This window comes from Nycticebus coucang, chromosome 2, assembly GCF_027406575.1.
Source record: "Nycticebus coucang isolate mNycCou1 chromosome 2, mNycCou1.pri, whole genome shotgun sequence".
Classification (NCBI taxonomy): domain Eukaryota; kingdom Metazoa; phylum Chordata; class Mammalia; order Primates; family Lorisidae; genus Nycticebus; species Nycticebus coucang.
This window is the reverse complement of record NC_069781.1, coordinates 73623893-73640544: the sequence shown is the minus strand read 5'-3', so window position 1 is coordinate 73640544 and position 16652 is coordinate 73623893. Positions and strand designations below refer to the sequence as shown.

Below are 16652 nucleotides of genomic sequence, written 5' to 3'. Positions count from 1 at the left end.
CACTTCATTTTAAATGTTGTCTAATAACTTACCCATTCTATGTAGATAATAAATCTTAGGTAAAAAGAGAGTGGACTTCTTTAAATACTGATCTTTAAAAAGAGATGTAGGGATAACCTGATAGGCTAAAAATTTCTTACTTTCTTTAACAAATAAATCAGACCCTGTATTTGTCTCCTTGGGCTATCACAACAACATACCATACATTGGGTGGCTTAGACAACAGATATTTATTTCTCACAGTTCTAGAGGCTGAAAAGTCCCAGATTAAGGTTTGGTTTCTATGACTTCCTGTAACCTTTATCACCTCTTCACATGGCCTAACCTCCAGGTGTAGTCATATTGGGTATTAGGACTTTATCATATAAATTTTGGTGATGGAGGTCATAGGTATTCAGTTCATATAGACATTTATTCCATCCAGATCACTAACAGTGATATCAAATAATATCTTGTGAAGAAGGAAAATTTTTCCTGCAAGTTAATATGTGGCTCAGTGAGTAGGGCGCTGGCCCCATATACTGAGGGTGGCGGGTTCAAACCCTATCCCCGGCTGAACTGCAACCAAAAAATAGCCGGGTGTTGTGGCGGGCGCCTGTAGTCCCAGCTGCTCGGGAGGCTGAGGCAGGAGAATCGCTGAAGCCCAAGAGCTAGAGGTTGCTGTGAGTCCTGTGACATCATGGCACTCTACTGAAGGCAGTAAAGTGAGACTCTGTCTCTACAAAAAAAAAAAAAAAAAAAAAAAGTTGTAGGAATTCCCCAGCATGTCTTAATAATTAATGATCATCATTTGTTTAATACTTTTTAAATGAGTTTAAATCTCACCCTGTAATTTCTTTTGAAGAAATTAATTGTATAGGTTTACTACCTACTTTTTTGAGATAATTTCCTTTTCTTATTCTAAAAGCCGCCTAATGTGAGCATAGAGGTATGATTGCTAATTCCAGCCACTAGAATTTTCTCCATAATCAGAATTTGTTAGTAATTTGTTTTGAAAACTTGATATTTCCATCCTAATTCAACATGTCATTTAGGGTAATTTTGGAAGTGTGGAGATGTGCCGGTATGACCCTCTACAGGACAACACTGGGGAAGTGGTGGCTGTAAAAAAGCTTCAGCACAGTACTGAAGAGCACCTCAGAGATTTTGAAAGGGAAATTGAAATTCTGAAATCCCTGCAGCATGACAACATTGTAAAGTACAAGGGAGTGTGCTACAGTGCTGGTATGTTAGCCTTTAAAACCTATTTTAAATTCAAGGCACATCTTTGGCATCCTAGTTAATAGAAACATATAGTGTCCTAAAATCTGGCTTTATAATATGTTTGTGCCTATAGAGAGAAGCATTCTCTAATGACTGGAGATTGTGCTTGGTGATCATGGACTATAACTGTAAGAAGTCTCTGGCTACTTGGTTAATCTTTTCACCACTGGCTTAAAACTTACAAAGAAAGTATCATTTTTAGGCTGGGCATGGTGGTTCATGACCACATTCCTAGCCCTCTGGGAGACTGAGAAGGGGTGCTGCCTTGAGCTCAGAAGTTTGAGATCAGCCTGAGCAAAAGCAAGACCCCTTTTTAACTAAATTAAAACAAAAATTAGCCAGGTGTTGTGGCAGTCACCTAGTCCCAGCTACTGGGAGGCTGAAGCAGGAGGATTTCTTGAACCCAGGAATTTGAAGTTGCAATGAGCTAGGCTGATGCCATGGGATTCTGGCCTGTGGCAACAGAGAGACTCCGTCTCAAAAAAAAAAGGATCTTTTTTTTTTAGACAGAGTCTCACTATGTCACTCTCAGTAAAGTGTCATGGCATCACAGCTCACAGCAACCTCAAACTAGGGCTTAAGTGTTTCTTTTGTCTCAGCCTCCCAAGTAGCAGGGACTACAGGCACCTACCAATGCCTAGCTAATTTTGTTGTTGTTGTTGTTGTTGTTGTTGTCATTGTTGTTTGGCAGGCCCAGGCCTGGTGCGAACCCACCAGCTCTGGTGTATGAGGCTGGAGCCCTAGCTGCTGAGCTACAGGCGCCAAGCCAAAAATGGATCATTTTTAAAGAAAGAAATCATCTTTGCTTATATTTCTGTAAAAATATCATTTTTACATTAGATGCTTTTTATTTATTATAAATTAGGAGAAAATAAGTTTTCTCATCAATTTTTTTTTTGCTTTACCTAAAGTATTAGAGAAAACTAAAATACAAATATTTGTAAAGCTTCTGTTTAAAACTTTCTGATACAAAAAGCCTGTTCTTAACTACTACATCACCTTAATTTATAATAAAGTTTTATGATCTTAGACTCAGATTTTATATATGTTTAAGTTATATTTATGTATGGTTGCTTTCTAATATTTCATAAGTAAAATATGGCAAAGTAAAACATTATGTTTTTATTTATATGTTAAAAGGCCGGCGTAATTTAAGACTAATTATGGAATATTTACCATATGGAAGTTTACGAGACTATCTCCAAAAACATAAAGAACGAATAGATCACAAAAAACTTCTACAGTACACATCTCAGATATGCAAGGTACCTAACATCCTGGTTACTTGTTAAAGATGAAATGAATATGTTGACGTAATTGTTAGGAAATCCTCTAGACTTTTTCTTAGATAATAAAGGAAGTATATGCGGGTCAGATCATTTAAATTATTTATGTTGATAAAACTAGCTGAAAGAAAAATTTATTTCATCCATAGGGTATGGAGTATCTTGGTACAAAAAGGTATATCCATAGGGACCTGGCAACAAGAAATATATTGGTGGAGAATGAGAACAGAGTTAAAATTGGAGATTTTGGCTTAACCAAGGTCTTGCCACAAGACAAAGAATACTACAAAGTGAAAGAACCTGGTGAAAGTCCCATATTTTGGTGAGTATATTTCAGAATAATAAAGTGAAATTTTAGAGCACTACTTCAAAATTATTATTATTGTTTAATAGTTTGTGATTTATATATTTATAATAAGTTAACATTTATCATAAGCTTACATTGGGCTAAATACATTTCATAGATTATCTCATTTAATCCTTATAATAACCCTTTAAGCCTGAGGAAACAAAAGTACAGACAGGTTAAATAGCTTGCTCACAATCACATGGCTACTAAACAGTAGAACTGGGATTCCCACCTAGATAGTCTGATCTCAGAGTTTATGCTTTTAAGCTTTCTTAACTATGATAATGCTGAAGCTGAAGGTAATTTTTGATACTCAATTAAAATTGCATTAATTGTGAGAAGCATTCATATCTAGTTTTTTGTGTTATATGTATACATTGCCATTTCTATTGAACTGTGCTTTGATGCAGAGTTTTCTTTTTTTATGCCTTCATTTGTTTATGCCACATTTGTTTTCTAGGGATGACTTGGTATAATTATATTCAATGTTTTGGTTTTGTAAATGTTCCACATAGATTTTAATTCTGGTTTCTTCATATATTAAAATTACACTGTTAAGATATTTGAGTCAGATGTTGGTTTTAAAAGAGGGATTTGGGGTCTTCTTTATTTCAGTTGAGTGTGTTTTATTTATATTCTGGATATATGATGAGAAGGTTAGAATTACTAATATAAACAATATAACACACTTATAATTTATAACTTAATTTATAAATATTTTATAAAATTTTTCAGAATTATTAGAAATACAGAGACTATTCAGTTTTTACTGCTAAGTTCATGGATCATCTGTATGTGCTAATTATCTTCTTTTAATTGGTATCTGTAAATTTTACAATTAACCCTCACTATTGCAAATTGTTAGTCCAGAAAGAAATAGGTAAGAAAGCACTAGTGATTTAGAACAAATTGATTATTTCCACAGAAAAGTAACTTACAAGGCTGTTATGAATGTGTTTAAGGAACCCTTATCCTATAGAGATGCATCCTGAATAATTATGGTTGAAATACTACTATGTCTGGGATTCACTTTACATAATTCCATTGGGGCAGACGTGTGAAGTAATATATGAAACAAAAGGGGCAATGAGTTGAGTTTAGTGATAGGTACATGGTTATTCATTTTTCTCTAATTAATGTAGGTTTGCAATTTCTTTTAACATTAAAAAGAATTTAAGGAATGTCTTCATAATCATCATTAGCATTACCATCTTCTAATTATTTTTAGGGTGTGAGTGAAACTAAAAAAATAAGAGTTATCAAAATATGATCATATGCATTGGTCTTATCTAAGTGAAACATGAATTTTATTTTTTTCTAGCTAGAATGAGAAATTTAAAAAATTAAGTGGAATTAGCTGGCAATCAATAAATGTTCCTTATACATGGGCCATTATGAAAGTTTTGAGATACACAAAAATCAAGGAAGGTAAAATCTGCATGGATGGAAACAAATGAAGCTGATAAGCCAAGCAAATTGAAACTGTCGACTGTGTTTCTTCAAAGTGAAATAATGGACTATAACACAGTCTGTCTCAAAACTTTGTAGTGACCTATGTATGAAGATAGAGTGATTTGGGCATACTTAATGATTACAATTTAATAAATATTTATTAAGTACCTACTGTGCTCCAAATACCACACAAAGTGCTTGGGATAAGAAGGTAAGATTAGCATCAGAAAAAAAGGACTATCCTGTCGTAGGAAGGCTGAACCAAAAGGAAAAATCTGATATGGCAAACAAATTCACCTGACAGGTCCACTAACCCTAATTCCTTCCCTTTAAGAGCTCATAATTTAGGAAAAGTCAAATGTATAACCAAATCATTGCAAATCAGTGTATAAGTACAACAATTAAGATAATGGAAAAACATAGGAGTACAGGTAATTCTAGTTTGGGCTTAAGTCAACCATAGAGAACAACTAAGAGATGACATTTCAACTATTGATTAGTAGGAGTTTGCCAGACAAGACAAGAGGAAGGGCTTTCCATGAAGTGGTAGAGAAGAGCAAAGAGGATCAGAGGCTTGAAAGTGAATGGCATAATCACAAGACAAACACAGAATAAGAATAATTAGGACTGGGAAAGGAATGAGCAGTGCGATGGTTTGATTGTGTGCCCTCCAAAATTCAGGTGTTGCCAGTCTGATAGTATAATTAATAACAGGTGAGACCTTTAGAAGATTAAAATAGGTGATCAAAAGATTTTCCTTTTTATGTGGCCAAGCACTTATAACCCATTACATACAAGTTCTCAGGACAAACATTAACTGCTACTCAAGTAGGAGAAGTTGACAATACTTTTTGTTACACACAGTTCATCCTGTGGCCATCTAAATTAGCTAATTGGCTTCATACACAGGAAAAATGCACTTTTCATATCTTCATGACAGGAGATGGTTTTGCAGCTTGGAAAGAGACTTTTGCAGAAGTTAGGCTTCCACTCTCCCACAGCAACTGGGAGGTAGGGTGCTCTCCTCCTTGATTATATTCCAGATAGATAGTTACAGGTTCTTGAGAAAGATATTTCTGGGGTATAAGGCTGGGCAAGAGGCTTTTAAACAAGAGCTCTTAAAAATACTTACACATAGTTTAAATTGACAGAGAATTTATAATTATAAGCTTTTCAAATGCTCTAAGAAAAAAAGAATCATTCTTCTTATTTTTTAACAGAGAGAATTAAGTTTTTTTTTTCCTTTTTATTCGTACTTACCATTACATAAATGATGGAACAGATAGAAAAAAGCTGTGGAGATGAGGGGGAAACTACAAAGAATTCTACCATGAAAACAAGAGGAAGAAAAATATTTTGTAAGGGGAGAGGGAATAGTGCTGTCTTCAAGGAAATTACCTTCCCCTTCTGGTATAAAACTAATATACTTTTTAAAATAACATAAGTATTTACCTAAAGTTTGTTTGATCACTTCTTGGTTAAGTGTATTTTCTCACTTTCTATATTCTTTAGACATATAAAGTTTTTTAAAAGCAAAATATGGAAGGAATATAACATTAGATACTTGTTTAATTGTTTAGTACAGACTATTAGTACCACAGAAATTCAGTAGCATGAGGTCATTAAGACCTTGATTTGTGGAAAAAAGGAAGCTTACATTAGATTTTGAGGAGAGATTAAATTTATATAATTCATATTTTTAAACTCAAAGATCTAAAACAGATATCTCTGTAGCCATCTCTATAATAAAGATAAATTTAGCAGTGGAACAATGATATTCACAACCCATTAACCAAAACTCTTCCTTGGATAGTGTTAATGCTTTGAGTGAGCAATGACATCATTTCTCTCTGTGCTTCCTCTCATTATCACCCCCCTTCTAATTAACAAGTCTTGCTCCAGCCCAGAAGCCATTTTTTTTCCTCCATGATACTTACCTGGATTCATAAAAATTAACTTGCAAAGAGCACCTTACTTTTCAGTTCTTAGAAGGTACTTTGCAGTTAACTCTAGTGCTGCTTATGAATATTATAATAAATTTCTTTGGATTTTAGTTATCTTTCTTTCAGAAGTTCCCAAATCCATCCCCAGGTTTAAGGATTTGTGGGATGATTCCCCAGGACACAGCATATAGCCATAATGATGGCAATGATTCATTCCAGGGAAAGAATACAAAACAATATCAGCAAAGGGAGAAAGTATACAGGATAATCCTGGAGGAAACCAAGCACAAAATTCTAAGAGCCTATCTCAGTGAAGTGTGTGTGGGACAAGCTTAATTCTCCAACAAATGAATTGCAGCAACATGTGTGAAATGTTACCAGGGAAGCTTATTAGAGGCTTCCTTCCCAAGATTTTTATTGGGACTGTTTGCATAGGCACATTCTGCCTGGCATATACCAAAATCCCAGACTCCCAGAAGGAAAGCAGATGTTAGCATAAACCTTATTGTTTGTGCAAACAATCTAATAAGCATAGTGAGTCACTTATATCATTTATGGAATTGTGGACCCCTCCTAGGTTCCCATGTGCCAGCAAAGTGTCAGCATTGCAAGGAGGCCCTTCTGAGCATAACAGCCTCAGGCCTGCTCTGTTAATTCTTTTCTCTATACCTTGTTTTTTAAATACAGTGATTTGCAGGTAAAACCAAGTTGGTACATCAAGTAACTGTCTCGTAAATACTTTGCATATATTACAGGTATGCTCCAGAATCACTGACAGAGAGCAAATTTTCTGTGGCCTCAGATGTTTGGAGCTTTGGAGTGGTTCTGTATGAACTTTTCACATATATTGAGAAAAGTAAAAGTCCACCAGCGGTCAGTGTGCTTTTTACTCACTTTTTGTTTTTGTTTTTTTTTTTTTTTTAACATGAGAAAGGCTTTATTCAAAGAATAATAAACGTAGAGTTCATTTTAGAGCCTCTTATTGCTTACTTATAAGGCAAAAGCCAACAAAATAACCCCAAACTTACTCTGAATTTTTAAAAAGGAGGTATTAGACCACTATTTAATATATTCTCTTAATATTCTTTTTAATAAATCCATAAGCTCATTCATTCTAGGAATTATCAGCTAAGTTAAAATAAGCCTTTTACCTGTTTCCTGTTCATTGTAGGTTTTTAATATGGAAAATATTAAAAATGAAACTTAACTTCTAATGCTTACTTCTAATGCAATTACTCAGAGATAACTATCATTTTAATATTATAGTATGCTTTCTTCCCGGAGTCTTTTTATTATATATATATAAAAGTTCCCAAAAAATGTATACAAATTTTAAGAATGAGAAAAACTGTATGAACATCATCATACTTAAATAACATTGACTTCTGCAATTACAAGAGATACAAGATACAATATGCTAGGTAACAAATGCTGTTGGTAAACACTGAGTACAACAATGTTCATACAGGTTTTTTCATTCTTATATATACGTTTTTTTGGCACCATCTGTGTATTTTATAAAATTAAGGTCATACTGTGCAGTTTGCTTTCCTGGTATTTCATTAAATATTATAGTGTGGTATTTACTGTATTAGAAATTTTTATAGCAAGTATCATTTCTAAGTGCTGAATAGCATTCTATCGTAAGGATATATATATCTGGACAATCATTTTTAGTTTTTCAGTATTTTAAGTAACACTTCAATGGACATAGTGAACATCATTATACATAAATATGTTTATTTCTGGTTATTTTAAAATAGAGGAATTAGTAAAAGGTTATAAACTATTTTGAAGATTTTTGATTATTTCAAAATGCTTTCCAGAAAAGCTGGAGTAGATTACATCTCAATAGCAGTGCATGGGGTGTACATTTCACCATTCACTACTTGCTATTCGTCATTATATTTTTATGCAGTTTTGCTAAATTGATAGGCAAGTTGAATATATTTTAATTTGCATTTCTCTCATTAGTATGATGGGGTGTATGTTTGTTGGGTGTGTGGAGTAAATATATGTGTGTGTAAATTGTTTCCTCTGGGTTTTACCTATATGTATACTGGAAATTTTTCTTACCAATTTATAAGAGCTTTATGTATTGCAAATGAATGATGTGTGTTATAAATATAGCCCTAGATTATAAGTCAGACTTTGTGAACTTCTGACATTAGAAAGTTTTCTCTCCATTGCATTTAGGTCTACATATTCATTCTTCACTTTCTTAGGTCCTCTTTTATGTTCAAAATTTTATTTCAGCTGAAATGTATTATAATGTAAAACTCAAAGTAAGTATGTGTTTACTTCGTGTGTTTTGAGCCCTACTCAGAGAATTCTTGTTCAGTTTCTTAAAGTTATGGAAATGACATTTAAGAAGTTTCTCATTTATCAGTCAATAAGTTTGAAAAACCAGCTTTTTCCCTAAAATGTACAAAAATATTTTATATATAAATGCTTATATGTAAAAATATATATACTGAAATTTTCACATTTACTGGAAGAAATTGAGGAAGAAATCCACTTCAAATTAAGTATACAAAAAAACTAACTGAGGGCAGCGCCTATAGCTCAAAGGAGTAGGGCACCGGCCCCATATGCCAGAGGTGGCAGGTTCAAACCCAGCCCTGGCCAAAAACTGCAAAAAAAAAACAAAAAACAAAAACCCTAATTGAAAGTGGATTTGTGTTTCAGGAATTTATGCGTATGATTGGCAATGACAAACAAGGACAGATGATTGTGTTCCATTTGATAGAGCTTCTAAAGAATAATGGACGATTACCAAGACCAGATGGATGCCCAGACGAGGTAACAAAAAACGTTTTCATTCATAGTAACTATGCATTTTCTTTTCCTTTTTACTCAGAATTTCAGATCACTTTCTGAAATTTAATTTGCTGAGCTTTTAGGTAAATAGTATAAACCGATGATTATGGATCAGACATAGGCTATGACATATACTTTGTGTAGTAAAATTAAGTGGGAATTTCAGATACACAATTCCACCAATTAAAAGATGGCATTTAGTGCTCACTATAATTTTGATATTTTCTACTTTACAGATTTATATGATCATGACAGAATGCTGGAACAATAATGTAAATCAACGTCCCTCCTTCAGGGACCTAGCCCTTCGAGTGGATCAAATAAGGGACAGCATGGCTGGATGAAAGAAATGAGCTTCATTCTGAGACCAAACCAAAGTAGACTTACAGGAAAAATTTTGTACTTCATATTGTTGTGGACAGTTATTACATATATCATTATTACCTAAGTCATGATGGTAGCCAGCAAAGATGTGAACTATCTACTCAAAACTTTCAAACTTGAGTGACTTTTATTCACCAAGCCACTGGTAAAGGAAAGTAAAGTTCTTAGCAAGGAATTTTGCTCAAAGTTTCTTGAACATTAATTATCAGCTACTTCACCCTTCTCTAGCAAAAGAAGAAAACAGACTTTTTTTCAACTCAGCTTTTTGAGAAGTGAAAAAATAATAATGTAAATTTTATAATGTTAAAGATGCACAGAAAATATATATATACAGTTTTTACTGTAATGGATAGATAATACCTTGGAACCTTGTGTGATGTTTTACACAAGGACTAGTGTTAATTAATAATTTTTTCTAATTTTTTCATAGCTGATATATAATTTCACTATACAAACTAAGATGCTCAGATAATTGAATAAGCACCTTTGTGTCCTTGTTCATCTTTATCACTGGCCAGCAATATAAGCAGGTGTATACTTTTAGCTCTTAGTTTTATGTACTGTAAATATTTTTAAAGAAAAGGGAACAAATGTCTAGTTTTATTTGTAGAGGAAATTTCCCTAACCCTAATTAAGATTACATTCTGAAATGGAACGAGCTTACAAAGATATAATAATCTATTTTCTTATTTGTTTCCCATGTATCTATTTGTGGTGAATGTGTTTTTTAAATAGAACTATCTCAAAATTTTTCTAAGACTAAATGAATGGTTTTCTTTTAAAATTTCATGATTAAGAATGCAGGAGTATTATCATCCCTTGAGCTATTGACTGCCAGTAATATTCTTCAGTCCTGGACCTATGAATTAAATTGAAGCATAAGCCATAAAAATAGATTGTTTTTAAAATGTGTAAGCTCATTAAGATGCATAGTGGGTTAGGAATTATTTTTTCTAAAAACTGTATTTGAGAGATTTCAGAACTCTGTACTGTAGTCATAGAAGAGATTTATTTTCTTTTGTGAGAAAGACACATACAAGGGGGAAATAGGTAAATTGGTGAAGAAAAGTATGCTTGTTAATTTTATTCAAGAATACCATTAGAAAATTCATAATGTATATCTTTAAGAAAAATGAGAGCGCACACATTTTTCAATTAAGTAAAAAGGGTTGTTTATTGTTGTCATTTGTTTTAGTACTACTCCCTAAATGGTTTTAGATACCATCCCTAAAATAAAATATGGTGGGGTTTTCATGTGTGTTATTCATACAAAGTTTAAAATACTTGGTATTTTGGTTAAAAAGAAAATGGTTTCTTTATTTTTGGTGGTATATGCTATTTTTTTAAACGTGTCCTTAGACTTCTGATTTGGGGTTGAAGGGAAGGAAGGGCAGAAAGCTTTTTTACATTTCCTTGTATTTAAGGAATTTTAGTAGTTAACCCAATGCAGAAATCATCTGAAACGACACTATATTAAATTTTAAATAAGATTTCTAGTAGACATTTTGGTGAGATATTTTTATTTAATTTCTAAAGACTCCAAGTATCTGTACTTAAGAGATCTTCAACATTGTACTACTTTTCAATGGAAATAGTAGCATGCCATATAACATGCTTGATTTCAGGTTTTCATATTAAAACTTAAGTGTGTACTTAAATTTTAAATTTTAAAGGTCTTTAAAATTTTCTTTTCAAAAACAAGCTATGATATTTTAGTGTTTTCATCTTTTCATTTTAGGTAAAGAATCCTACATACACATTCCTAAAGTTTTTAGAGTGGGATGACTATTGTATTATAAAAATTCTAAGTTTTCAAGAGACTTCTTTTTCATTAAGGGGTTGAGTTGTTGTCAATTTTGATTCTGACTGCACACAATAGGAAACTAACCTTGCAGCTGTTCAGCTGGTTCTGTACAAGAAATAGGTAAGTAATTGTTGCTCCAGTTAATGCCAAAATGTTCCTTCAATTAATATATTTCGGAAATGAAGGTAAAGGTTTTTTTTAGAATTCTGTAAATATTCCAGTATATTAAGTTATGTCGTCTTTATATAAAAATTCCCTACTTCTGTGGGTATTTGCTTGAGAAATGAAACACTTTTTCATGCTACTTACATATGCTGCCAATAACACTATAATTTGTTCTGGAAGAATGTTCTTGTAACCCAACATTCCTGCTTTAAAGTCAAGTGGAATTTTTATCACAACTATAACTTCTGATACTTGAATTTTATTTAAATAGTTTTATTATGCAGTAGACATTAGAAAATACCTACAGTTCTATATCTGGGGAGCTATTTTTCATGGGGTGGCATTATTTGCTTAACTTATTGAGATGATGTTAATTTCTTCCCTGTGCTTTTAGCATGTTTCTATGAAATTGAATTATTGAATGTAATAAATATTCTGAAGCTATTTTCTTTGTATTGTCACCTAACCGAAGAAATGGGAGCACTTTTATAATAGTAAACTTGCCTTCCAGTTTTTAAGAAAGGCTTCCCAAGACTGCTGTCAACTACTGTGCTACCTATGAACATGACTGTATCCATTCTAACTTGTATTCAAATTGCTTCCAATGAAACTTCCTCTAATTTTTCAGCATAATTTACTAAGGATCTTTGAATTTGCTATACCAGAATAAATAATAACAGTAAGTGTAAGTCAGCAGGATTATCCACATGAAAGACTATATAGGATTACATAGGCTATATGAGATAATCTTTATTTTATTTAAGAAAAAAATTAAAGCAGATTATCAGAAAATACTTCATGTTCCCTCCTCAGATTTTAGTTGGTTGGGCTTAATTTCAAGATAACTAGATGCTGAGTGTTTCATGATTCTGACAGGGACATTAAATTTCAAAATGACAGAAAGAACTGAAAAACTTTCACATTAATCAAATTCATATAATATACATATCATATAGCTTTAACTTTTCACATTAATCAGCTTGTGAGTAAAATGCATATATACAACTAAATATTAAAACATTTCTATAATCTTACCAATTTTATTTTGCTTTATTATACATGTAGTATGTTCTTAGGTGAAAAATTAATTTCAGTTTTGCTTATGCAAGATGACATTGCTTTGTTGGTCTAACTATGGTTCATTCTTTTCTTTCAAATTTATAAGGAAAAGCTTATCTCTAATTAAAGCACCCATCTTTACTAATGCAGCTTTAAAAGCCATTAATGATCATCTTTCCATTATAAGGCTCTTACTTACATAACAAACTACTTAACATTTTACTTTGAATTAAACTGTAATAGATTTTTACCATAAGAGCTCTAAAAGTCCCTGCTTTGGTTATCCTTGTTTTTAGATTCTGTGAATAGATTTGATTTTAATGCCTGGAGTAGGAAGATAAATGGTAGAAAAAGCACTCCTATAGCTGTTTATAGAGGCCAAATCAGTTATCTTTGATTAGTGTGAACAGATAGAAGCATAGCTTTTAGATCCAAACTATTGGTAAATAGCATTAATAATTAGATTGAGGCAGTATGTAAAAATGGTATAGCAGGCAGATTGTAAGATAGGCAGCTGAGAAGGCAAGTTATCAGTTACAGATATTAAAACCTTATCAAATCAAGTGCTAAAAACAAAGTAAACAATGGAAATATTTGTTAATCAATTACCTTTTTTTTTTTTTTTTTTTTTTTACCAAGACAGAGTTGCACTTTGTCGCCCTCAGTAGAATGCTGTGGCCTCATAGCTCACAGCAACCTCAAACTCTTAGGCTCCCATCACAATGCCTAGCTATTTTCAGAGATGGGGTCTCACTCTAGCTCAGGCTGGTTTCAAACTCCTGAACTCGGGGAATCCATCTGCCTTTGCCTCCTAGAGTGCTAGGATTACAGGCATGTGCCACTGTGCCTGGCCTTTAATCTGTTATCTTTTTCAAATACAGGTGTATGCATACATGAAATACTTAAGTGCTTTTCATACACATAAAAAGATAATTAAGTGGATGGCATTGTTTTTCTTTTTTTTTAAATTTCAGGCTAATGCGAGGGTACAAAGAACCAGTTCACAATATTTGAGTTTGTTAGATAGAGTCTGTCTTATAGTTGTATCCCACATTCAAAAGATGTGCTATACATCCCTACATTGTGCCCATTAAGGGGAGCTCACCAATTCCCCCTTCTTCCCCTCTCCTTTTTCCTTTGTTGTCCCTTCACCCAACAGGAAATGAGTTTTTCTTCTCTGTAGGCATAAATTAGATCATCTACTGGCTTCATATTAATATTAAGTACATTGAATATTTGCTTTTCCATTCTTGTGAACTTTACAAAGAACAAAGTGTTTTAGCTCCATTCAAGTCAATCCAAAAGATGTAAAGTCACCGTCTTTTTTACGGCTGAATATACATACATATACCAGTTTGTTAATATACATACACATACCACTTTGTTAATCCATTTAGTTGTTTCCACATCTTGGCGATTATAATTGAGCTGGGCTAAATAGATAGTATTTTTAATGAAAAAGTTGAAAGTCCTCTAAATACTTAGGCTGGGCACAGTAGCTCACACCTGTAATCCTAGCACTCTGGGGGGCCAAGACAGGTGGATTGCTAGAGCTCACGAGTTCAAGACTAGCCTGAGCAAAAAGTGAGACCCTGTCTCTACTAAAAATAGAAAAACTGAAGCAAGAGGATTGCTTGAGCCTGAGTTGGAGGTTGCTGTGGGCTATGACACCACAGTACTCTATCCAGGGTGACAGCTCGAGTCTCTGTCTCAAAAAAATAAATAAAAATACTTGGAGTATATTTTATAGAATCTCAGAGTATAAATTTCCTAGTAGCATATAGCTTTAAGTTTATGAGTTGGAGATTATTTACTGAAATTAAAAACAGTAGAAATTAAATCAAAGATACTAAAGTAAATAAAAACAAAACAAGAAAGGTAAATCTAACATTAAGGCACTCAATTATGAAAATACCTAGTAGAACACTTAACTTGAAAAGACAAATACTTTTTTCTCTGCTTAAAGGTTTTGTTGATGGAACAATTAATTTTTATGGCTATTAATTTTAAGTATGTTAGCACAAAATTTATTATTTTTATGTACTTAATAATGTTTGAGACACCAAAATTTTTTTGCGGGGGAGGTGTCAAATGTTCCTTTATTGAAACATTTTCCCTTGTACTTTTTAAGTAGCTGGGTATTCCACAGCACAACTGTTGATGTCATCTATGATGTCATGAGGGTGGCAGCCATCAACAATGCAGCCCATGGACTGGGCTTTCTCCAGGATCTCTTTAATGGTTCCAGAGAGTTCTCTAGCTAAAGATTGGTACTGTATCTGTCTAGCAATGTTGACCAGCTCATCAAAAGTGATATTTCCGTTGTTTAATGTTTTTCTGCTTTCTGTCTCTTGGTGGTTTTTTGAGGGCTTTGATGATTAGAGTAGAGGCAGAAGATACCATTTCAATTTGGGCCTATCTGTTCTGAATAGTCAGTTTCACTGTAATCCTCAGACCCTTTTAGTCACTGGTTATCTTGGCAATGTCATCACCAACCGTTTTTAGAGACAAACACAGGGGGCTGATCTTGGGGGCCAAGGTAGATATGGCACCAACTTCACTATGGCTCACCTCAGGTACACAATTTTGATCCCATTGGGGTTGAACTTAGGTGGCATGGTGGAGGCAGCTCCTATGGGATGAAAGTTGCACTGTGGCCTCCTCCATGCTAAAAAAGCAAGACACCTAAATTTTTGATTGGAAAGTAGTTTGCAGAATCGAAGACTTTTTTTTTCCCTTGGTGAAACAAAGTCAATAGTCTTGCCCTGTGCCCTACTAGTGTGCAGTGGTGTCATCATAGCTCACTGCAACCTCACTCTAGGCTCAACTAAACCTCCTGCCTCAGCCTTTGTAGTCGTTAGGACTAATTTTTCTATTTTTTTAATAGAGATGAGGGTCTCACTCTTGCTCCGGGTAGTCTTAAACTCTTGGCTTCAAGCAGTCCTCTTGCCTCCAAGAATGCTAGGATTACAGGCATGAGCCACCATGACTGGCCAAAGATTTCATCTTTATTATTAGAACAAGTAACTTAATTCTTTAATAACTGTAAGGAAAACTATTCTGAGGGGAGACAAGATGGTGGACTGAAGCCAGCTTTCAACAGAGGCTCCCGTCCAGAAGGAGACTTAAGGGACAGGAATTTAGTAAGTATCCTGGTGGACTTAGGCCTCACCAAGAGAGAAAGTTGAAGAACGCACATCAACACCGCTGAGGCAAGCTGTGATCACAAGGACGCAAACAAAAGGTACAAAATCCACCACCAAGCGGACGGGAGTCCCCCTCCCCCATGAGACCGGCTCAAGAGCCCCACAATTGAACAAGCGGGCAGAAATTAAAGGCCCTCCCACTACACTCCAGGGAGAGACCTTCTAAAAACTGGACCTACCTCCCCTACTGGGGTGCTGTGGCGTTCTCCTGCCGGGCATAAAACTGAATAAAACTTTGGGAATCCTTTGCCGGCAACCCTGAATCCCCGGCGCTCCCCTCCTGCCCACTGAGGTCTGGAGGCCTGTCCCCCAGGAGTTCAGATCCTTGGGTGATTTCTCAAGGGGAGTGGACAGTCCCCGAGTTGCGACTGGTCAGCATTGACTGGTCAGCATTGACCAGTCTGAGGCGCGCGAGTGAGGAGAGGGCACCGGGCTGAGGGGAAGTCACGCCTCGCGGCACTTCCCTGCAGTGCAGTCAGCAACCCTCCCCGGGCAACATTACGGGGCACAAGACTGAATAAGACTCTAGCTTCCCCGCTGAGAGCTGAGAGCCCCTACTCTCACTCGGGGTCTGAGGGCCTATCCCCCAGGAGTTCGGATCCTTGGGTGATTTCTCGAGGGGAGTGCACAGTGCCTGAGCTGCGTCAGGTCAGCGCTGACTCTGGGACACGTGAGCGAGGAGAGGGCACTCTGCTGAGGGGAAATCAAGCCTTGGCGGCACTTCCCTGCGGTGCAGTGCAGGAGCCCTCCCGGGCCGTAGTGTTGCGTAAAACTGAATGAAACTCTAGCTTCCCCCCCCCCACTCCCAATCGGGGACTGGGGGCCCCTCCCCCAAGAGTTCTGATTCTTGGGGGATCTCTTGAGGGGTGTGGACCCAGCACAAACTGCGGCCGCTCAGTGCTGACTCTGGGGTGCCAGACA

General features: G+C 35.0%; 1 protein-coding gene and 1 pseudogene across 9 annotated transcripts in view; one reads left to right on the top strand and one right to left on the bottom strand.

Moving 5' to 3' along the window:
• Window positions 1-10178, top strand: part of JAK2 (Janus kinase 2) — a 193579-nt gene extending 183401 nt beyond the window's left edge. For 7 of the 9 annotated variants that reach the window (XM_053573500.1, XM_053573518.1, XM_053573551.1 and 4 more), the window contains 6 exons: window positions 1035-1224; window positions 2404-2528; window positions 2699-2871; window positions 7049-7166; window positions 8982-9095; window positions 9350-10178. In XM_053573500.1, coding sequence (XP_053429475.1) covers window positions 1035-1224; window positions 2404-2528; window positions 2699-2871; window positions 7049-7166; window positions 8982-9095; window positions 9350-9457 — 828 coding nt within the window. In that variant the 3' untranslated portion in view covers window positions 9458-10178. Of the gene's footprint in view, window positions 1-1034; window positions 1225-2403; window positions 2529-2698; window positions 2872-5632; window positions 5744-7048; window positions 7167-8981; window positions 9096-9349 lie in introns of those variants that run through there. The other 2 variants (XR_008376443.1, XM_053573544.1) reach the window with 2 other exon arrangements.
• A 2617-nt stretch (window positions 10179-12795) lies between these two features.
• LOC128567231 (60S ribosomal protein L12-like) lies at window positions 12796-15676 on the bottom strand (annotated as a pseudogene).
• Window positions 15677-16652: the final 976 nt, after the last annotated feature.